Source organism: Salmo salar, chromosome 10, assembly GCF_965601325.2.
Source record: "Salmo salar chromosome 10, fSalSal1, whole genome shotgun sequence".
Taxonomy (NCBI): domain Eukaryota; kingdom Metazoa; phylum Chordata; class Actinopteri; order Salmoniformes; family Salmonidae; genus Salmo; species Salmo salar.
In genome coordinates this window covers 47,802,311-47,825,889 of record NC_138300.1, presented here as the reverse complement: position 1 = coordinate 47,825,889, position 23,579 = coordinate 47,802,311, and the positions used below count along the sequence as shown (strand labels likewise).

Sequence of the window (23,579 nt, the reverse complement as noted above, 5' to 3'; positions counted from 1 at the left end):
TTACCTATTCTTAGCACCACCTGGCACACTATCCAAAATACAGGGGGTGGTCCGCCCAGGTCATACCTAGTGTGCATAGACATAGTAAATACTACTAGCCATGCTTCTGTGGACAGGTGTATTTTATACAGGTAACAAGCTGAGATTAGGAGCACTCCCTTTAAGAGTGTGCGCCTAATCTCAGCTCGTTACCATTATAAAAGACACCTGGGAGCCAGAAATCTTTCTGTATGCTCGCAGGCCTCTTGCCTAAACACTCCCAAGGTGCCTTCGCCTTACCCCCCTAGGAACAAATGAAACAGAATGTCACCAAACTCAGTGAACAATTTAAATAAACCCCAAAAAACACTAAGTCCTACGGCATACACATATCTCTGCAGGAGCGGCTACATAATACTTTACAAGACTTTCTGACCAACAACCAACACAGGACACATAAAGAAGCTCTCTCTCCTAACAAAGGAACACTGGCTTTTCAAACTGCAGAATGAGTCGGTAATTGCAGACAGCTGTATCCCCTGACGAGAGGGCGGGGTCAGAGCTCCAATTAGTGATGGGCTGACCAATGAGCTACTTTGGAATCCAGGAAGCCATTTCCTGAAATACACACACATACAAACCCACAACACAGAAACTGGGGAACGTAACAACCTCATATTGGCCCCAGGCACACCGACAACTAGCTGGCCTGTGATTTGGAAGAATACCCCTACTCACACACACACCTGTTCAAAAACCTCCGCTCCTTCACGCACCTCCCATTTTTACACATACAACTATTTCCATTGTTATTGTCTGAGCTTTACTGATCAACAGGGCCATGTTAGTCCAAGGGGCTGGGTTTGATAGGCTGATAGCACTTTATGCAGTACATACGGCTGGCGTAAACCCTCTATATCTTCTCCATCTTCCATATCTAGCTTTTCATTCCTCTCCACCTTAACAATAGGCCTTTTGTCTGTCGCCTAATTACCAGGCTGTGAAGCTAATGCAGGCTGGCGTACATAACCCTGTCTTTATAATCTGTTTGATTTTATATTCAGACCCACGACAACAATCACTGGCAAATGACTTGAAAAGACGGTGAGGGAAATAAAGCGTGCGGTGCATACGAATAAAGATAGATGATTATGTTGTAGCAAGCAGGGCAATTGCTGGAGATCAATTCCTAGTGATTTAATTTGGAGGGAACTATGGCGTTGTGGCGTGGCGCTGGAATGTGTTTGACGTATTAGAGGAAGGGAGATGGACGTGAGGTGAGGTGAAAGCTGCTGAACTGTTATTTTAGGGCCTAATGCGATCACAGCTCAGTACAGAGATATCTAGCTCCACACAATAATATGGGCTCTAATGTCTGGACTCAGTGTGATTTCTAATGTCTGGACTCTAGTGTGATTTCTAATGTCGACTCGTGTGATTTCTAATGTCTGGACTGAAGAATAGAATTGACGCAATGCGAGAAAGCGAGAGGCTGAGGGGGAGAGAAAGAGAGGGAGAGAGAGAGGGGGGTAGAGAAAGAGAGGGGGGAGAAAGATGCACAGAGGAGGAAAGTGGTTGAACAGAGAGATTGAGATAGAGAAAGATGCACAGAGGAGGAAAGTGGTTGAACAGAGAGATTGAGATAGAGAAAGATGCACAGAGGAGGAAAGTGGTTGAACAGAGAGATTGAGATAGAGAAAGATGCACAGAGGAGGAAAGTGGTTGAACAGAGAGATTGAGATAGAGAGAGACAAATACCATCTATAGACTCCATTTTTCGCAGAGATTAAACAAGCAATTTTTAGAGCATTACAGTCGGGATTATTTTGATGTCTTTTCTTTCCCGTGCCCTGTTGATTTCTTCCCAGCAGTAAGTAAGCTCCTTTGTGGCCCTGTTCCCTGCTCCCAGCCTATAAGCACCTCCTTATGTAAGTTGGGTCCGGAAGACCCCGCTGATTTGGAGGTCTTGAGCTGTGGCATGTTGCTGACCCACACAGGTCCTGTCTGGGAAAAGCCTGGCATCTCAGAATGATTGACATGGAGTATAACAACAGGACAAACAATGGTTTCAGACGAGGGCAATGCCTTCTGCCAAAACACTGACGTTAAACTGCACCGCAGTCTGTTGAAGTTTGAAAAGAGTTTCACTTTTGTTTTGTGTGCTACCTTATCCTGCAAGCCAATTGGTTGATAAGGGTGTTTCTTATTAGTGCAGTCATGAACAGATTCCTGTCCACTCCACCTGGAGGGCACTACTCTAATAACATTTTACAGCTTTTTCATTCTATTTTTTATTTAAAATTAATCTTAATCTTATTGAATAACTTCATATATTTCATGTGATAAGGCCACACAGAGGGCCAGAGATAATTAGACACCTGTGATAATAAGAAGTAGTTTCCAGTAATATACCCTCCATTTGCAACCCTAGACACTCCACACACCCTCTCTCCCATCCACACCCTGTATATTCTTTCCTTAGAAAGATTGCTTAACAAAAACACAAAAAAATCCTCAATTCTTGAACAACAAGAAAAAAGAAAAAGAAAGAAAGGAAAGAGAGAGAGAGAGAGAGAGAGTGAGAGAGAAGTGTATGGCTGCGTCAATGTCTGGTTTCTAAGAATCAGCACACACACAGGCACAGGGAAAGAGCTTAACCTTTGTGAAGCAGTTGTAGAAAGCTGTAGTGCTGCCGAGCTAGCGTTAGCTTGGCTCTCTCAAAGTGCCTTACCTTCTTCCCTTCATATTCCTTCCTGTTATCTAGGCCAGGCCTCTGAAATACACACCAGGCTCACAGATAAATCTGTCTGACTGTCGCCCGATGTGTTTGTGCTGTTTTATTTTGTTTTCACAATAGGTTTATTTTCCTGAAGTGTGGGAGGGAGGTGAGCTTCTCGTAGATATTGCTATAAAACCCTCTTAGCATGTCTTATTTGAGAGTTGGGTGTTTTTCTCTCTGTCCCATATTTCTTGTACAGCTAGATTTGAACTGGTACTCTAAACACACTCAGATAGCAAAGTCTAGGGACCAGAGGAGGCTGGTGGGAGAAGCTATAGGAGGACGGGCTCATTGTAATGGCTGGAACGGAATCAATGGAATGGTACCAAATGAATCAAACATGGAAACAAGTTGTTAGACTCTGTTCCATTGATTCCATTTCAGCCATTACAAACAGTTGGGCCGTTAAAAAACAAACAAATAAAAAACATCATGGGAACTGAAGGTTGCTTTTAAGTGTGGCTGGCTGAATCCTGCTCTTGGCTGAGGGGTGTTTGATCATCTCTGTGTCTTTCTGCAGGCGTCTGGTCTGTATAGGATCCCTCACATCTCTGGCCGGCCCTTTGTAGTGCATCCATACGCTCTCTATACATCAACCTGGACTGTCAACTCTTATGTAGAGGACTGGAGCCTGAGTTTTCATAGCTTTTACCACCATTTTCTCTTCCTCTCATCATTCAGGATCTAGGCAGGTCTTTCATCTTTAACACTGCGCCACTTTTCTACCCCCATACCTCTCTCATTCATGCACACAAGTACAGCTGTATAAAACACTATAGTGGCTAAAACGCTATAGTCTTGCATTGCAGTTTAGAGAATGTCGTGTTGACTAGGGGTGTAACGTACACATATTCGTACCAAAACATTCGGTAAGGGGACCTCGGTTCCATCCGTACTGTGAATCCGAATGAATACATAAACAAATAATATTTACAAATTAAAAACAAGAGGCCTAAAAGACATGCATACTCTGCATTGTAGACCTATACAGTGAGGGAAAAAATAATTTGATCCCCTGCTGATTTTGTACGTTTTCCCACTGACAAAGAAATGATCAGTCTATAATTTTAATGGTAGGTTTATTTGAACAGTGAGAGACAGAATAACAACAAAGAAATCCAGAAAAACGCATGTCAAAAATGTTATAAAATGATTTTCATTTTAATGAGGGAAATAAGTATTTGACCCCTCTGCAAAACATGACTTAGTACTTGGTGGCAAAACCCTTGTTGGCAATCACAGAGGTCAGACGTTTCTTGTAGTTGGCCACCAGGTTTGCACACATCTCAGGAGGGATTTTGTCCCACTCCTCTTTGCAGATCTTCTCCAAGTCATTAAGGTTTCGAGGCTGACATTTGGCAACTCGAACCTTCAGCTCCCTCCACAGATTTTCTATGGGATTAAGGTCTGGAGACTGGCTAGGCCACTCCAGGACCTTAATGTGCTTCTTCTTGAGCCACTCCTTTGTTGCCTTGGCCATGTGTTTTGGGTCATTGTCATGCTGGAATACCCATTCACGACCCATTTTCAATGCCCTGGCTGATGGAAGGAGGTTCTCACCCAAGATTTGACGGTACATGGTCTCGTCCATCGTCCCTTTGATGCGGTGAAGTTGTCCTGTCCCCTTAGCAGAAAAACACCCCCAAAGCACAATGTTTCCACCTCCATGTTTGATGGTGGGGATGGTGTTCTTGGGGTCATAGGCAGCATTTCTCCTCCTCCAAACACGGCGAGTTGAGTTGATGCCAAAGAGCTCCATTTTGGTCTCATCTGACCACAACACTTTCACCCATTTGTCCTCTGAATCATTTAGATGTTCATTGGCAAACTTCAGACGGGCATGTATATGTGCTTTCTTGAGCAGGGGGACCTTGCGGGTGCTGCAGGATTTCAGTCCTTCACGGTGTAGTGTGTTACCAATTGTTTTCTTGGTGACTATGGTCCCAGCTGCCTTGAGATCATTGACAAGATCCTCCCGTGTAGTTCTGGGTTGATTCCTCACCGTTCTCATGATCATTGCAACTCCACGAGGTGAGATCTTGCATGGAGCCCCAGGCCGAGGGAGATTGACAGTTCTTTTGTGTTTCTTCCATTTGCGAATAATCGCACCAAGTGTTGTCACCTTCTCACCAAGCTGCTTGGCGATGGTCTTGTAGCCCATTCCAGCCTTGTGTAGGTCTACACTCTTGTCCCTGACATCCTTGGAGAGCTCTTTGGTCTTAGCCATGCTTCTGTGGACAGGTGTATTTTATACAGGTAACAAGCTGAGATTAGGAGCACTCCCTTTAAGAGTGTGCGCCTAATCTCAGCTCGTTACCATTATAAAAGACACCTGGGAGCCAGAAATCTTTCTGATTGAGAGGGGGTCATATACTTATTTCCCTCATTAAAATGCAAATCAATTTATAACATTTTTGCCATGTGTTCTGCTGGATTTTTTTGTTGTTATTCTGTCTCTCACTTTTCAAATAAACCTACCATTAAAATTATAGACTAATCATTTCTTTGTCAGTGGGCAAACGTACAAAATCAGCAGGGGATCAATTACTTTTTTCCCTCACTGTACCTCTTGAGTAAATCTGAGTTTAAATGTTTTTCTTCAGGCTATTCAATTATAACTAGAGTTTACACGTTGTAATCAAAATTCCAATCTTCACTAGCGCATTTCAAACTGTCATTTTGTGAAGCCCAGCCCGGTACTAGTTTTGTACCATGGCGAATGGTGGAGTCGATAAACCAGGAGCATTCTCCATCATTGTTTAAATCTCCAGTTTGGGAACATTTTGGCTTCCCAGTAGATTAAATGGCGATGGACAGAGAGTTGTGGATAAAACGTTAACAGTATGTCGCCACGGTCAACGAGAATAGCCTATGCAGCTGCCAACACTTCAAATATGTTGACACATTTACACCGACATCAACCTAGTATATCGGAGTAAGACGGAAAAGCCAAAAAAAACACAACATCGTCTCCACTCTGCATTCAAGCAGCCATTGGCAGCTGATTTTGACTGGGCCCAAGAAATTACAATAGCGATAGGTAGGCTATGTTTATTTGTTTTTATAGTCTTTGATTTATAGCCGCAGGTATGCTCCCATTCTCGTGGGTTGAGAATAGTGGGTTTAAGTAGAGGTTTCAGCACCACGTGAAAGTGCTCGAGCCACATTGTGAACTTCCCTCTCCCACCCATTGTAGTAAACAGCTAGTACCTGCTCTATAGGAAGCCAGTTACTAGGCCAGTTACTGGGCCAGTGCACCCCGTGTTGCGCTAACAGCCCATCACATTACCCAGAGTGGGAGATGTATGGTCTTAAAGTCGCGCCTCTGCCACTGGAGTAGGCAATGTCATGGTGTGTTTGAAACCAGGTGGGAAGTAGGAATTTACCACACACGACTGTGAAAAATCCACTTGAACAGCCCTCAAAAACGGGTAGTTTATGGTTGACACGGCTTGTTGGCCATTAACCAATCAGTGTTTCTCAAAGTGTTCAAATCACATGAATGTATCCAATTGGTATTTACGACTTCACTGGTAAATTCCCACCACCCACATGGTTACAAACATAGCATCAGAGTGGAAACTTGAGAGGCCCAACATACTGTAACTATCTGGTCACAACAGGCAATGCAAGGAACATTGTGAATGTGGTACATTGTGAAGGGCGTTTAATTTTCCTGCTGTACCAAAACGAACCAAACCGTGAACATACGTACCAAACTGTGGGTTTGGTGAACCGTTACAGTCCTAATGTTGACTAAATATAAATAGTTTATACCTACACACTCCATTGTACACACCAAAAATATGTCTTTGAATTTATCCAACAGGGATATTGGAATGTGTGCTGATATGAGTGATAGGGTGCCTTAGAGGCTCTGTCCCATGTCCTGCCAGGTGGAAAAACCCAGAAGACTCTGTTGCTCCTTCAGGACCAGATTCTTCCACTTCAAACGTTACATTTGAATGCAACAACGGCTCAGCCGCGAAATGGTAGGCCACACAAGCTGACAGAACAGGACAATCGCGGCTGGAGTGGTGTAAAGCTCACCGCCATTGGACTCTGGAGCAGTGGAAACGCGTTCTCTGGAGTGATGAATCACTCTTTTATAAATGACTTCTATTAACGATTCTGTGCTTCCAGCCTTGTGGCAACAGTTTGGGGAAGGCCCTTTCCTGTTTCAGCATGACAATGATGCAGTGCACAAAGCTAGGTCCATACAGAAATGGTTTGTCGAGATCGATGTGGAAGAACCCCATCGAACACCTTTGGGATAAATTGGAACGCTGACTGCGAACCGGGCCTGATTGCCTAGCGTCAGTGCCTGTCCTCACTAATGTTCTTTTTATTTTTACATTTCATTTAACCTTTATTTAACTAGGCAAGTCAGTTAAGAACAAATTCTTATTTACAATGACTGCCTACCAAAAGTCAAAAGGCCTCCTGTGGGGACGGGGTCTTGGGATTAAAAATAAAAATAAATACAATATAAATATAGGACAAAACACACATCACAACAAGAGAGACAACACAACACTACATAAAAAGAGACCTAAGACAACAACATAGCAAGGCAGCAACACATGACAACACAGCATGGTAGCAACACAACATAACAACAACATGGTTGCAACACAGCATGGTAGCAGCACAAAACATGGTACAAACATTATTCGGCACAGACAACAGCTCAAAGGGCAAGAAGGTAGAGACAACAATACATCACACAAAGCAGCCACAACTGTCAGTAAGAGTGTCCATGATGGAGTCTTTGAATGAAGAGATTGAGATAAAACTGTCCAGTTTGAGTGTTTGTTGCAGCTCGTTCCAGTCGCTAGCTGTAGCGAACTGAAAAGAGGAGCGACCCAGGGATGTGTGTGCTTTGGGGAACTTTAACAGAATGTGACTGGCAGAACGGGTGTTGAATGTGGAGGATGAGGGCAGCAGTAGATATCTCAGATAGGAGGGAGTGAGGCCTATGAGGGTTTTTATAAATAAGCATCAACCAGTGGGTCTTGCGACGGGTGTACAGAGATGACTAGTTTACAGAGGAGTATAGAGTGCAGTGATGTGTCCTATAAGGAGCATTGGTGGCAAATCTGATGGCCGAATTTTAAAGAACATCTAGCCACTCCAGAGCACCCTTACATGCTGATCTATAAATGATGTCTCCGTAATCTAGCATGGGTAGGATGGTCATCTGAATCAGGGTTAGTTTGGCAGCTGGGGTGAAAGAGGAGCGATTACGATAGAGGAAACCAAGTCTAGATTTAACTTTAGCCTGCAGCTTTGATATGTGCTGAGAGAAGGACAGTGCACCGTCTAGCCATACTCCCAAGTACTTGTATGAGGTGACTACCTCAAGCTCTAAACCCTCAGAGGTAGTAATAACACCTGTGGGGAGAGGGGTATTCTTCTTACCAAACCACATGACCTTTGTTTTGGAGGTGTTCAGAACAAGGTTAAGGTTAGAGAAAGCTTGTTGGACACTAAGAAAGTTTGTTGTCGAGCATTTAACCTCTTATGGCTAGGGGGCAGTATTTTCACGGCTGGATAAAAAACGTACCCGATTTAATCTGGTTACTAATCCTACCCAGTAACTAGAATATGCATATACTTATTATATATGGATAGAAAACACCCTAAAGTTTCTAAAACTGTTTGAATGGTGTCTGTGAGTATAACAGAACTCAAATGGCAGGTCAAAACCTGAGAGATTCCTTTACAGGAAGTGGCCTGTCTGACCATTTCTGGAACTTCTTTGCCATCTCTATCTTTTACAAAGGATCTCTGCTTTAACGTGACACTTCCTACGTCGTCCATGGGCGCTCAGAGCCCGGGAAAAACCTGAATGTCGTCATCCCAGCCCCAGGCTGAAACACATTATCGCCTTTCTCAAGTGGCCGATCAAGGGACTGTGGGCTTAGGCGCGTGACCTGGCCGCCCCCGTCTTTGTGATTTTTTCCTCTGTTTGCCGAAAAGGAGATTCCCGGGCGGAATATTATGGCTTTTCTACGAGAAAAATGGCATAAAAATTGATTTTAAACAGCGGTTGACATGCTTCGAAGTACGGTAATGGAATATTTAGAATTTTTTTGTCACGAATTGCGCCATGCGCGCGACCCTTATTTACCATTTCGGATAGTGTCTGGGATGCACGAACAAAACGCCGCTATTCGGATATAACGATGGATTATTTTGGACCAAACCAACATTTGTTATTGAAGTGGCAGTCCTGGGAGTGCATTCTGACGAAGACAACAAAAGGTAATCAAACTTTTATAATAGTAAATCTGATATTGGTGAGTGCTAAACTTGCCGGGTGTCTAAATAGCTAGCCCGTGATGGCTGGGCTATGTACTTAGAATATTGCAAAATGTGCTTTCACCAAAAAGCTATTTTAAAATCGGACATATCGAGTGCATAGAGGAGTTCTGTATCTATAATTCTTAAAATAATTGTTATGCTTTTTGTGAACGTTTATCGTGAGTAATTTAGTAAATTATTAGCAAATTCCTCCGGAAGTTTGCGGGGGGTATGCTAGTTCTGAACGTCACATGCTAATGTAAAAAGCTGTTTTTTGATATAAATATGAACTTGATTGAACAAAACATGCATGTATTGTATAACATAATGTCCTAGGTGTGTCATCTGATGAAGATCATCAAAGGTTAGTGCTGCATTTAGCTGTCTTCTGGGTTTTTGTGACATTATATGCTAGCTTGAAAAATGGGTGTCTGATTATTTCTGGCTTGGTACTCTGCTGACATAATCTAATGTTTTGCTTTCGCTGTAAAGCCTTTTTGAAATCGGACAGTGTGGTTAGATAAAGGAGAGTCTTGTCTTTAAAATGCTGTGAAATAGTCATATGTTTGAAAAATGGAAGTTTTTCTATTTTTGAGGAATTTGTAATTCGCGCCACGCCTATCATTGGATATTGGAGCAGGTGTTCCGCTAGTGGAACGTCTAGATGTAAGAGGTTAACACAAAATCCGGGGAGGAGCCAGCTGAGTATAAGACTGTATCATCTGCATATAAATGGTTGAGAGAGCTTCCAACTGCCTGAGCTATGTTGTTGATGTAAATTGAGAAGAGTGTATGATTGAGAAGAGCCTATGATCGAGCCTTGGGGTACTCCCTTGGTGACAGGCAGTGGCTGAGACAGCAGATTTTCTGACTTTATACACTGCGCTCTTTGAGAGAGGTAGTTAGCAAACCAGGCCAAAGACCCCTCAGAGACACCAATACTCAAGAATGGAATGGTCTACCGTATCAAAAGCTTTGGCCAAGTCATAAAAATAGCAGCACAATATTGCTTAGAATCAAGGGCAATGGTGACATCATTGAGGACCTTTAAGTTTGCAGTGACACATCCATAACCTGAGCGGAAACCAGATTGAATACCAGAGAGAATACTATAGACTACTATCAAGAAAGCCAGTCAGTTGATTATTGACACGTTTTTCAATACTTTTGATAAACAGGGCATAATAGAATTAGGCCTATAACAGTTGGGATCAGATTGATCTCCCCCTTTAAATAAAGGATGCACCATGGCTGCCTTCCAAGCAATGGGAACCTCCCCAGAAAGGAGAGACAGGTTAAAAGGTTGGAGATAGGCTTGGCGATGATATGGGCAGCAACCTTTAAGAAGAAAGGGTCTAAACCTTCTGACCCCAGATGGTTTTTTGAGGTCAAGTTTAAGGAGCTCCTTTAGCACCTCGGACTCGGTGACTGCCTGCAGGGAGAAACTTTGTAGCTGAATGGAAGCAAGTTTGTGCAGAAGCTTCCAAAATCTATGGAAAGCCTTCCCAGAAGAGTGGAGGCTGTTATAGCAGCAAAGGGGGGACCAATCCATATTAATGCCCATGATTTTGGAATGAGATGTTCGACAAGCAGGTGTCCACATACTTTTGGTCATGTAGTGTATCTCCTAATAACTTGTCACACGAAGGCTCTAGCTCAATGACTGTAGCCTGCTGCCAGTTGGATGACTTGTGATTGGCTGACAACAACAACAAGCTACTTGCGCAGCAGCAGCATAAATTATACAATGCATTGTGAAATCCGTGAATTATTATAGTATTTTTTTTAAGGAAAAGTGATTGGACCGTCTGTTTAAATGTTAAGAAAATGTTTGTCTCATCCATAACACACACAAACACACACACACACACATGCTCTCAACACACTCTTAAATTCCTCTCCATTCCTCGTCCTCAATTATTTATATCCGATTTACGGATTCTTTCGCTCCTCTGAAAAGCTTTGTTCCCCTACTGATCAGAACATAGCCAGGGACCATCCATTTCCTGTCTCTCTCCCCTCCACTTCCTGCCATGGGGACCAGCCTGTGATGCATTCAGAGTATGCCAGCTCTTTGAGATGCTGTCACAGTGGTGAGATTAGATTAGCACCCACCACCACAAGCCTAATATTCCCTTTGTTTACATCACATCTCAAGATGGTGGACAGATCCTTCCATCTGGTAATGGCCCTGCCTCATCTTATCTTAAATGAGCTGCCGGAGACACATAAAGGATAGTGGGTCACAGGGCGTTTGGAGGGAGAAAGATATCACCCACGCTGATTAGTGGAATCTAAAACAGAATGAGATGAGCTGAGCAAAGCGGCCTTCATTGCCTGCTTCAGCCCTCCAACAAAGCTTATCAACACCTATAATCAACATTATTTAGGTAATGGGGTGCCATTTCAGATGCAGCACTTTACTAACATAGACAGGGCACTCACACCATACCAGGTTTCCCCTTCGTTGTTAGTGTAGTGATGTAGCTATACATTACATGGTCTCCTTCCCTGTGATGCTGAGAAGGAATTGTGAGGGGTAAATGGAGTGTGGAAATTGAACGACTTGGAGGTTCCTGACCTTCACCTGTTTTCTTGTGGTCCTCTGTTGCTTTGTTGTCACGGCGACGTGGCGGATCCCTGAGAGGCGTTCTGGGTCTGAAAACATCCCAGGTCAGCCGAGTCAATCAGTAATCATGGTGGCCCCTGGAGCGTGTCATTGGGAGAGCGCCCGGCTCCTAGAGCTTCCTGTCTTCTCTCAGGTGATTCTGGGAGGGACCTGTCCTATAGGATAATTCATAGAAATCACAGCAGGAATGGGGAAAAATAACACCCATTCTGCTTGGGCTGAGACAGGGCTGTCTGTGTGTGTGTGTGTGTGTGTGTGTGTGTGTGTGTGTGTGTGTGTGTGTGTGTGTGTGTGTGTGTGTGTGTGTGTGTGTGTGTGTGTGTGTGTGTGTGTGTGTGTGTGTGTGTGTGTGTGTGTGTGTGTAAATGCAGGGATGTATGTGTTCTTGTTTTTGTTACAGCTGTCGGGGAAAATATCTCTTCCTCCTCACACACACACACACAGCGCTGGAAGATAAATTAACATAAATGGGATGAGAGTATAGGGATGGAGGTAGAGAGGGGGCCTCCCTGTGAGAGATATGCCCTGGTATCAGGCTGTGTAGTGTGTGTGTGTGTTTGTGTGTGTGTAAATGCAGGGATGTAGGTGTTCTTGTTTTTGTTACAGCTGTCGGGGAAAATATCTCTTCCTCCTCGTGTCTCATTTCTTCACACAGAAGACGCTTTTGGGACTTTTAGGAATTTCCCCATTATGTTCCTCTTGTGTGCTGTGTGTCTGTGACTTCTCTTAGATGATGTCAGGCAGTAACATGTTTTTTGTTGTTGTTTTTTTAATAATTATTTATTACAAAAAACACAAGGAAGGGGTAACATTAAAGTATTAGAACATGAAGAACAAACAATACAGTATCAAGACACTATCAAACATGTATCAGTCTTTCTGCAACAGAGCCATCCTTATGTGTGAGAGTGCGTGTGCATGACAGTGATATAAAATATGTCATAGTTTATTTTTTCATGATCACAATCTAGTGAAACCCGAACCCTCCAAGATCCCCCCACAGTTCCCCAATAGCTGTCCCTCAACCATTCGAGACCCCTCCCACAGTCGTCGTCCCCCCCCCCCCCCCCCGGAAGAAAATAATTAAAAAATACAATTATTCCATTCCCCACCCCCAAGAACACCCCAATGCACCAACAACCAAGAGAATGAACTAAAGAGAAAAAAGGAAAAGACAGAAGAAAACAGCAAACAACAATGCTACATTTTTTAAAACTAAATAATACATTTAAAACTAAGGACATCAAGGACCACTGAAATCATAACAGCAATGCCAACTGTATATGTTTTTGTGCATGTCTGGCACTATTACATGTATGTGTGTGTTCTTGTATGTGTTTATTTGAATGAGAGTGTGTGTATATGCATGTATACAAACACCTGCAAGGCATCAGCCTCAGGCAAACCGGCATTAGTTGTAAAAACACTGCCACTTAGTGTCATTCAAATGTACTTTTATTATGTTTTATTTAGACTATTTTTCCCTTTATCTTTTGACCATCATTCTATCTCTCACACAGCAACTCCACTCCCACTTGTCTCCAATTCCACATACCAACCCTCAGCTTCCCTCAGCCCATCCCATCTATCTCTACTGGCCACCCACTTCGTGTTTCTACGCAACACATATCTTTCAACTATGCTATGATGTTTAACGTACAATTTCAATCTATCTAATCGAACAGAATCTACAGATTGCGTGTTGAAGATAAATACTTTTACTAAGAGTATTAGTATATTAGTAATTGACTGACCCGGTCTCTCCAGATCTCCTAACAGTACTATTTCTAGGGTCAATTTTAGATCAATGCTATGCATTTTCAGCCATTCCTGAACCTGAGACCAGAAACAGGCTACCTGTGGGCAATACCAAAATAAATGGTCTATTGATTCTGTATTCTCACAACAAAATCTGCAGAACTTCGATGATTTTATGCCCCAAATATTCAACATTTTGTTGGTGGCAAGAATTCTATATAATAATTTTAGCTGAAAAGCACGAAGTCTTGAATCTTGCGTTGTTTTATATATCAACTCATACACCCTGTACCATGGGTTCGGTACGTCAAAAATCTCTTCTCAACTATTTTGCAATCTGTATGGCACAGTTGACAACATCCTGGTCCTCAAATGAAACGGGTATACTTTCCTATTTATGCTATTTTTATTCCTCTGCCAGTTTTGATCCTTTATATTGGGCAGACAGACCAGTTCCCTACCTCCTCCCGCTGCCACTCACCACCTGCATTTTTGGGGCAATGCTGTAATCAATTGGTTGTACTCTTGGATTGAGCAGACCTTCCCGTACAATTCTGATAACTCCATGAAGGACGTAACTCTACCATTACAATTTACAATATCATTTAAGAACAAAATACCCTTTTCAAACATCTTTCCCATAATTACAGGTATTTTATCAACCATCACATTTGAGTTCAGCCATAATATTTGTTGTAATATTTGTTCTATCTTTTCAGGGGGATGAAATTGAAATTGTAGCCAGCTCTGCAATGCTTGTTTGAAAAAGACAGATACTTTGAAAAAAGTATCATTTTCAATTAATCAAAAATGAGACATGGCAATCTGCACAAAGGCAAAAATGCAATTTTTAAACAATGGATGAGCTTTTCTTATTAATCTACTTGAGAACCATTTAGGGTTCAAATAAAACTTTTGAATGAGTGAAGCTTTTAGAGAGAGGTTTAGTGCTTTTATATTTAATAATCTCAACCCACCCAATTCATATTCATTATATAGATAGGCTCGTTTTATTTTGTCTGGTTTAGCGTCCCAGATAAAGCGAAATATTTTTTGCTCATATGATTAGAAAAACGAATCATCAGGAGTAGGCAGCGCCATAAGTAAGTGAGTAAACTGAGATATGACTAAGGAGTTAATCAGGGCAATTTTTCCATAAATAGACAGGTATTTACCTCTCCATAGTTGCAGGATTTTGTCTATTTTTGCAAGTTTTCTATTGAAATTCATTGTGGAGAGCTTATTTATATATTTTGTGATATGAATACCGAGTATGTCTACTTCACCATCAGCCCATTTTATAGGTAAGCTGCAAGGTAATGTAAAAGTTGTATTTTTTAAGGATCCAATACGTAATATTGTATTCTTACCATAATTAGGTTTTAGTCCAGAGAGTACAGAAAAGTTATCTAGATCTTTAATGAGACATTGCAGGGATCTAGCTTGCGGACTTAACATAAAACTTGAGTCATCGGCATACATGGACACCTTTGTTTTTAAGCCTTGGATTTCTAATCCTCTAATGTTGTTATTGGATCTGATTTTAATAGCTAGCATTTCGATGGCCATAACGAATAGATATGGTGACAGCGGACATCCTTGTTTAACTCCTCTTGACACTTCAAAACTCTCTGAGAAGTAGCCGTTATTTACTATTTTACACCTGGGGTTGCTATACATGATTTTTTACCCTGTAACATGTTGGAACATAATAGGGAAGTTCTGAGTGGTTGAAAAAGTACCCAATTGTCATAATCAAGTTAAAGTATAGATACCTTAATAGAAAGTTACTCAAGCAAAAGTGAAAGTCAGCCAGTATTTATACTTACGTATCAAAAGTAAATGTAATTGCTAAAATATACTTAATTAGTAAAAGTAAAAGTATAAATCATTTCAAATTCCTTATAGCAAAGCAGACAGCCGGGGCACACTCCAACACTCAGACATCATTTACAAAAGGTGCATTTGTGTTTAGTGTGTTTAGTGTGTTTAGTGCCAGATCAGAGGCAGCAGAGATGACCACGTGTTCTCTTGATACATCCGTGAATTGGACCATTTTCCTGTCCTGCTAAGCATTTCAAATGTAACAAGTACTTTTGGGTGTCAGGTAAAATGTGTGGAGTAAAAAGTACATTATTGTATTTAGGAATGTCGTGAAGTAAAAGTAGAAGTTGTGTCACAAGTGTCGGAAGGAGCGGACCAAAACGCAGCGTGTTGAGTGCTCATGTTCTTTTATTTAGATAAAGTGAACACTTAAACAAAATATATAACACAACAACATACGACAGTTCCGTAAGGTACACGGACTATACGAAAAACAACCACCCACAAACCCAAAGGAGAAACAGGCTGCCTAAGTATGGCTTCCAATCAGAGACAACGAAAGACACCTGCCTCTGACTGGAAACCATACTCGGCCGCACATAGAAAATTAACATAGAAAATGAAAACTAGAACAAATCCCATGAAACAAACCAACCCCAAAACACACCAAAACAACACCCCCTGCCATGCCCTGACCAGACTACAATGACCCCTTTTACTGGTCAGGACGTGACAAGTTGTCAAAAATATAAAAAGTAAGGTACAGATTAGAGGGCGACCGATTATGATTTTTCTACGCCGATACCGATTATTGGAGGACCAAAAAAAGCCGGTACCGATTAATCGGCCAATTTTTTTTATTATTTGTAATAGTGACAATTACAACAATACTGAATGAACACTTATTTTAACTTAATATAATACGTCAATAAAATCAATTTAGCCTCAAATAAATAATGAAACATGTTCAATTTGGTTTAAAAAATGCAAAAACAAAGTGTTGGAGAAGTAAAAGAGCAATATGTGCCATGTAAGAAAGCTAACGTTTAAGTTCCTTGCTCAGAACATGAGAACATATGAAAGCTGGTGGTTCCTTTTAACATGAGTCTTCAATATTCCCAGGTAAGAAGTTTTAGGTTGTAGTTATTATAGGAATTATAGGACTATTTCTCTCTATATGATTTGTATTTCATATACCTTTGACTATTGGATGTTCTTATAGGCACTTTAGTATTGCCAGTGTAACAGTATAGCTTCCGTCCCTCTCCTCGCTCCTACCTGGGCTCGAACCAGGAACACATCGACAACAGCCACCCTCGAAGAAGCGTTACCCTTGCAGAGCAAGGGGAACAACTACTCCCAAGTCTCAGAGCGAGTGATGTTTGAAACGCTATTAGCGCGCACCCCGCTAACTAGCTAGCCATTTCACATCGGTTACACCAGCCTAATCTTGGGAGTTGATAGGCTTCAAGTCATAAACAGCGCAACACTTGAAGCACAGCGAAGAGCTGCTGGCAAAACGCACGAAAGTGCTGTTTGAATGAATGCTTACGAGCCTGCTGCTGTCTACCACCGCTCAGTCAGACTGCTCTATCAAATCATTGACTTAATTATAATATAATAAACACACAGAAATACGAGCCTTAGGTCATTAATATGGTTGAATCCGGAAACTATCATTTCGAAAACAAAACATTTTTCCTTTCAGTGAAATACGGAACCGTTCCGTATTTTATCTAACGGGTGGCATCCCTAAGTCTAAATATTCCTGTTACATTACACAACCTTCAATGTTATGTCATAATTACGTAAAGTTCTGGCAAATTAGTTCGCAACGAGCCAGGCGGCCCAAACTGTTGCATATACCCTGACTCTGCGTGCAATGAACGCGAGAGAAGTGACACAATTTCACCTGTTTAATATTGCCTGCTAACCTGGATTTCTTTTAGCTAAATATGCAGGTTTAAAAATATATACTTCTGTGTATTGATTTTGGTTAGGTACAGTCGTGCAACGATTGTGCTTTTTTTCGCAAATGCACTTTTGTTAAATCTTCCCCCGTTTGGCGAAGTCGGCTGTCTTTGTTAGGAAGAAATAGTCTTCACAGTTCGCAACGAGCCAGGCGGACAAACTGCTGCATATACCCTGACTCTGTTGCAAGAGAAGTGACACATTTTCCCTAGTTAAAAGAAATTCATGTTAGCAGGCAATATTAACTAAATATGCAGGTTTAAAAATATATACTTGTGTATTGATTTTAAGAAAGGCATTGATGTTTATGGTTAGGTACACGTTGGAGCAACGTGTACCTAAGCGATTATATGCAACGCAAGACAGGCTAGATAAACTAGTAATATCATCAACCATGTGTAGTTAACTAGTGATTATGATTGATTGATTGTTTTTTACAAGATACGTTTAACGCTAGCTAGCAACTTACCTTGGCTTCTTACTGCATTTGCGTAACAGGCAGGCTCCTCGTGGACTGCAATGTAAAGCAGGTGGTTAGAGCGTTGGACTAGTTAACCGTAAGGTTGCAAGATTGAATCCCCGAGCTGACAAGGTAAAAATCTATCGTTCTGCCCCTGAACAAGGCAGTTAACCCACCGTTCCTAGGCCGTCATTGAAAATAAGAATGTGTTCTTAACTGACTTGCCTAATTAAATAAAGGTGTAAAAATATATATATATATTATATATATATATACTGCTCAAAAAAATAAAGGGAACACTTAAACAACACATCCTAGATCTGAATGAAAGAAATAATCTTATTAAATACTTTTTTCTTTACATAGTTGAATGTGCTGACAACAAAATCACACAAAAATAATCAATGGAAATCCAATTTATCAACCCATGGAGGTCTGGATTTGGAGTCACACTCAAAATTAAAGTGGAAAACCACACTACAGGCTGATCCAACTTTGATGTAATGTCCTTAAAACAAGTCAAAATGAGGCTCAGTAGTGTGTGTGGCCTCCACGTGCCTGTATGACTTCCCTACAACGCCTGGGCATGCTCCCGATGAGGTGGCGGATGGTCTCCTGAGAGATGTCCTCCCAGACCTGGACTAAAGCATCCGCCAACTCCTGGACAGTCTGTGGTGCAACGTGGCGTTGGTGGATGGAGCGAGACATGATGTATGTATATACTGCTCAAAAAAATAAAGGGAACAATTAAACAACACAATGTAACTCCAAGTCAATTACACTTCTGTGAAATCAAACTGTCCACTTAGGAAGCAACACTGATTGACAATACATTTCACATGCTGTTGTGCAAATGGAATAGACAACAGGTGGAAATTATAGGCAATTAGCAAGACACCCCCAATAAAGGAGTGGTTCTGCAGGTGGTGATCACAGACCACTTCTCAGTTCCTATGCTTCCTGGCTGATGTTTTGGTCACTTTTGAATGCTGGCGGTGCTTTCACTCTAGTGGTAGCATAAGACGGAGTCTACAACCCACACAAGTGGCTCAGGTAGTGCAGCTCATCCAGGATGGCACATCAATGCGAGCTGTGGCAAGAAGGTTTGCTGTGTCTGTCAGCGTAGTGTCCAGAGCATGGAGGCGCTACCAGGAGACAGGCCAGTACATCAGGAGATGTGGAGGAGGCCGTAGGAGGGCAACAACCCAGCAGCAGGACCGCTACCTCCGCCTTTGTGCAAGGAGGAGCAGGAGAAGCACTGCCAGAGCCCTGCAAAATGACCTCCAGCAGGCCACAAATGTGCATGTGTCTGCTCAAACGGTCAGAAACAGACTCCATGAGCGTGGTATGAGGGCCCGACGTCCACAGGTGGTTTGTTGTGCTTATAGCCCAACACTGTGCAGGACGTTTGGCATTTGCCAGAGAACACCAAGATTGGCAAATTCGCCACTGGCGCCCTGTGCTCTTCACAGATGAAAGCAGGTTCACACTGAGCACATGTGACAGACGTGACAGAGCCTGGAGACGCCGTGGAGAACGTACTGCTGCCTGCAACATCCTCCAGCATGACCGGTTTGGCGGTGGGTCAGTCTTGGTGTGGGGTGGCATTTCTTTGGGGGGCCGCACAGCCCTCCATGTGCTCGCCAGAGTTAGCCTGACTGCCATTAGGTACCGAGATGAGCTCCTCAGACCCCTTGTGAGACCATATGCTGGTGCGGTTGGCCCTGGGTTCCTCCTAATGCAAGACAATGCTAGACCTCATGTGGCTGGAGTGTGTCAGCAGTTCCTGCAAGAGGAAGGCATTGATGCTATGGACTGGCCCGCCCGTTCCCCAGACCTGAATCCAATTGAGCACATCTGGGACATCATGTCTCGCTCCATCCACCAACGCCACGTTGCACCACAGACTGTCCAGGAGTTGGCGGATGCTTTAGTCCAGGTCTGGGAGGAGATCCCTCAGGAGACCAGGACATTACATCAAAGTTGGATCAGCCTGTAGTGTGGTTTTCCACTTTAATTTTGAGTGTGACTCCAAATCCAGACCTCCATGGGTTGATAAATTGGATTTCCATTGATTATTTTTGTGTGATTTTGTTGTCAGCACATTCAACTATGTAAAGAAAAAAGTATTTAATAAGATTATTTCATTCATTCAGATCTAGGATGTGTTATTTTAGTGTTCCCTTTTTTTTTGAGCAGTGTATATAATATATATATATATATATATATATATATATATATATATATATATATATATATATATATATATATATATATATATATATTATATATATATATATAATATATATATATTTTTTACACCTTTATTTAATTAGGCAAGTCAGTTAAGAACACATTCTTATTTTCAATGACGGCCTAGGAACGGTGGGTTAACTGCCTTGTTCAGGGGCAGAACGACAGATTTTTACCTTGTCAGCTCGGGGATTCAATCTTGCAACCTTACGGTACATATACATCGGCCAAATCGGCATTCAAAAATACCAATTTCCGATTGTTATGAAAACTTGAAATCGGCCCTAATTAATCGGCCATTCCGATTAACCGGTCGACCTCTAGTACACATACCCCCAAAAAACTACTTAAGTAGTACTTTAAAGTATTTTTCTTAAGTACTTTACACCACTGGAAATTCCTAATGATGTGAGTGCTGAAAGGTGTAGGCCTGATAGTCCTTCTCCTATACTTTGTGCTTCACCACACTATGTTCCTGTTGTGTTATGAGACCCTACGATGAGACCCTATGGGGGCATCAGTGATTTGAGCCCCCAGTCTGGCCATCCAAGGTGTAGTAGTACATCAACAACAGGTTACTAGCCTTTAGTTTCCCAAGCCAGACTGGGCTAGGCCGTAGCAATCCTCACACTTCACTACAGTCATTCTGACTGGTGCTATTGTAACCTACATCACATGCAGTCACTGTAGTGGATATTTTTAGGCTAAAATGTTTAGACTAACTAGCATTTCCCCATCCAGGCACGGCCCGTAGCGATCCGCCTCAGACTGCAGTGATTCTGACTAACGCGTCGCTAACCTACATTTTAGTTTAGTGTCGTAACAAAGGCACAACGCTGATTAAACCAAAGCCTATAAATGAGGAAGAGAACAGTTACAGGCTTACTCTGCCATTTGTTAGTCCAAGTGTGTGTTATTTATCAGGCTAACAGAGTGGGGTATTACTCTCTCTCTCTCTCTCGCTCTCTCTCACAAGAGGCGAGTGCTTTCTCTTGTTCAGGGTTCTCCCTGTCGAGAAGAAAGAGCTTTAGCTCTCCCTGTGACAGGCTCAAGTGCTCCAATTTTCCCCTGCCTGCTCCGCTCCACTCTGAAAGAGTGACTGGAGAATGGTTTATATGGGTTAGGAGGCTGGCCATCTAACAACAGCCTGACTGGCTGCACTCTCTGGGCACTGAAACAAATGGACAGATTTAGGGAGGTATTTGTAAAGAGAGTCTAGTTAGCCTGTATGAACTGAAGCTTGCATATGGCCACTTTGTCGTTGGCTTATTAGATAGTGGACCTGATTGTAAACCTGACCTTGAGTTTTCCTATTGTTTGTTCAAATCAAGACTCACTTAGCTTGAGTTGTCCGTATGACTTACCATACTAATCTGACCTCCCTCTCCCTCGCTCTCTCTCTCTCTGAGCAGCGAAGAAGACATGTGCCACCACAGACTTTGCTTGTAAGAACGGCCAGTGTGTTCCCCAGCGGTGGCGTTGTGACGGCGAGCCGGAGTGTGCCGATGGATCAGACGAGGCCGATGCTACATGCAGTAAGTTTCTTACACTCTCTTACACTCAGTAAGTTTCGTACACTCAGTAAGTTTCTTACACTCAGTAAGTTTCATACACTCAGTAAGTTTCATACACTCAGTAAGTTTCTTACACTCAGTAAGTTTCATACACTCAGTAAGTCTCTTACACTCAGTAAGTTTCTTACACTCAGTAAGTTTCTTACACTCAGTAAGTCTCTTACACTCAGTAAGTTTATTACACTCAGTAAGTTGCATACACTCAGTAAGTCTCTTACACGCTCTTACACTCAGTAAGTTTCATACACTTGGTAAGTTTCTTACAGATCCAGTTGCAGCATGTTCAGACAAATCCGTTAAGGTGGGTTTCAGAGCTCTACGTGATTTCTGTGATTTTCTGTGGTTTTCTGAAATAACACACACTCATTCAACCCTCTGTAAATAAGTCATTTCTTAACGTAAAGACTTAAAACTCCATATTCTGTAAGAGCCTACCCCAAGGAGGATATGTGTTGACTTTCAGCTTCCTGTGTCAACCGGAAGTGCCTTAAATTGGGGTCATAGGGCTGTTTCAAAGGGTTAAAAAGGTCAGATCTTTTCAAAACTTCATATGTGTGATTCGGCCATCCTCATGAACTGTAAATCAGTCATTTCTCCCAACAGATGTCAAAGAAAAAACTCACACACACACACACACACACACACACACACACACACACACACACACACACACACACACACACACACACACACACACACACACACACACACACACACACACACACACAGCAAGGATGAAGTGACACAGTGCGGGGCTTAAAGACACACAGAGCCTGCAATGGCATTACCATAATCTCTAGGCAGTGCCGTGTTCAACGAGATCCCCCGCTTGACCGTAGCTCGCTCGGTCTGAGCGCAGCGACCGTGAAAAAAGTAGGCCCATAATGAAGCCTGGCCCTAAATTTCAGGTGCTTTCGGGAGAATCGTTAGGGTTAGAAGCACAGTTCGACCTCAGGAACGTTCCTGAGGTCCTCCCGATCTGTACAAGCCTAACCTTGACCGTGTGGCATTAACCCTAACAGTGTATCGTGATAAAAAAATTCTAAATATTCCATTACCGTACTTCTAAGCATGTCAAACGCTGTTTAAAATCAATTTTTATGCGATTTTTCTCGTAAAAAAGCGATAATATTCCGACCGGGAAACCCTGTTTTCGTTCAAAGACTCAAAGTTGAAAATGGAGTCGTCTCGTGCATGCTCGCCCCCGTCTCATTGTTCTCAGATCGACCACTTACCAAATGCGCTACTGTTTTTCAGCCTGGGACAGTAAAGTCATCATTCAACGTTCTGGCGCCTTCTGAGAGCCTATGGGAGCCTTACAAAGTGTCACGTTACAGCAGAGGTCCTTTGTTTTCAATAAAGAGAGTGTAGAAGGCCAAGAAATGGTCAGAGAGGGCACTTCCTGTACAGAATCTTCTCAGGTTTTTGCCTGCCATATGAGTTCTGTTATACTCACAGACACCATTCAAACAGTTTTAGAAACTTTAGGGTGTTTTCTATCCAAATCAAACAATTATATGCATATTCTAGTTTCTGGGCAGTAGTAATAACCAGATTAAATCGGGTATGTTTTTTATCCGGATGTGAAAATACTGCCCTCTACCCTAGAGAGGTTAATGCAACCGCTGTGTCAGATTTCTAAAAAGCTTTACGGCGAAAGCAAACTTTGCAATAATCTGAGTACAGCGCTCAGACATCAAAACAGATACCCGCCATTTTGGAGTCAACAGAAGTCACAAATAACATTATAAATATTCACTTACCTTTGATGATCTTCATCGGAATGCACTCCGAGGAATCTCAGCTCCAACAATAAATGTTAGTTTTGTTCGATAAACAGGACGATTCCTTTGTCTTCAAAAAAGAAGTTTTATAAACGTCAGAGTGTTTTCTATCAAAATCTACTAATAATATGCATATCTTAGCTTCTGGGACTGAGTAGCAGGCAGTTTACTCTGGGCACCTTCTTCATCCTGATGTCAAAATACTGCCCCCTACCCAAGAGAGGTTAATGTAAAGACTTTAAACTCAGGAATCTGTAAAAGC

At 42.2% G+C, this 23,579-nt stretch overlaps 1 protein-coding gene across 1 annotated transcript in view; it reads left to right on the top strand.

The window, feature by feature from the left end:
• LOC106560497 (low-density lipoprotein receptor-related protein 8) overlaps window positions 1-23,579 on the top strand; it is a 618,846-nt gene that overhangs the window by 163,858 nt on the left and 431,409 nt on the right. Inside the window, exon 3 of the mRNA XM_082956606.1 lies at window positions 21,372-21,494. Within this exon, the coding sequence (XP_082812732.1) occupies window positions 21,372-21,494 (123 nt within the window). The remainder of the gene's footprint in view (window positions 1-21,371; window positions 21,495-23,579) is intronic.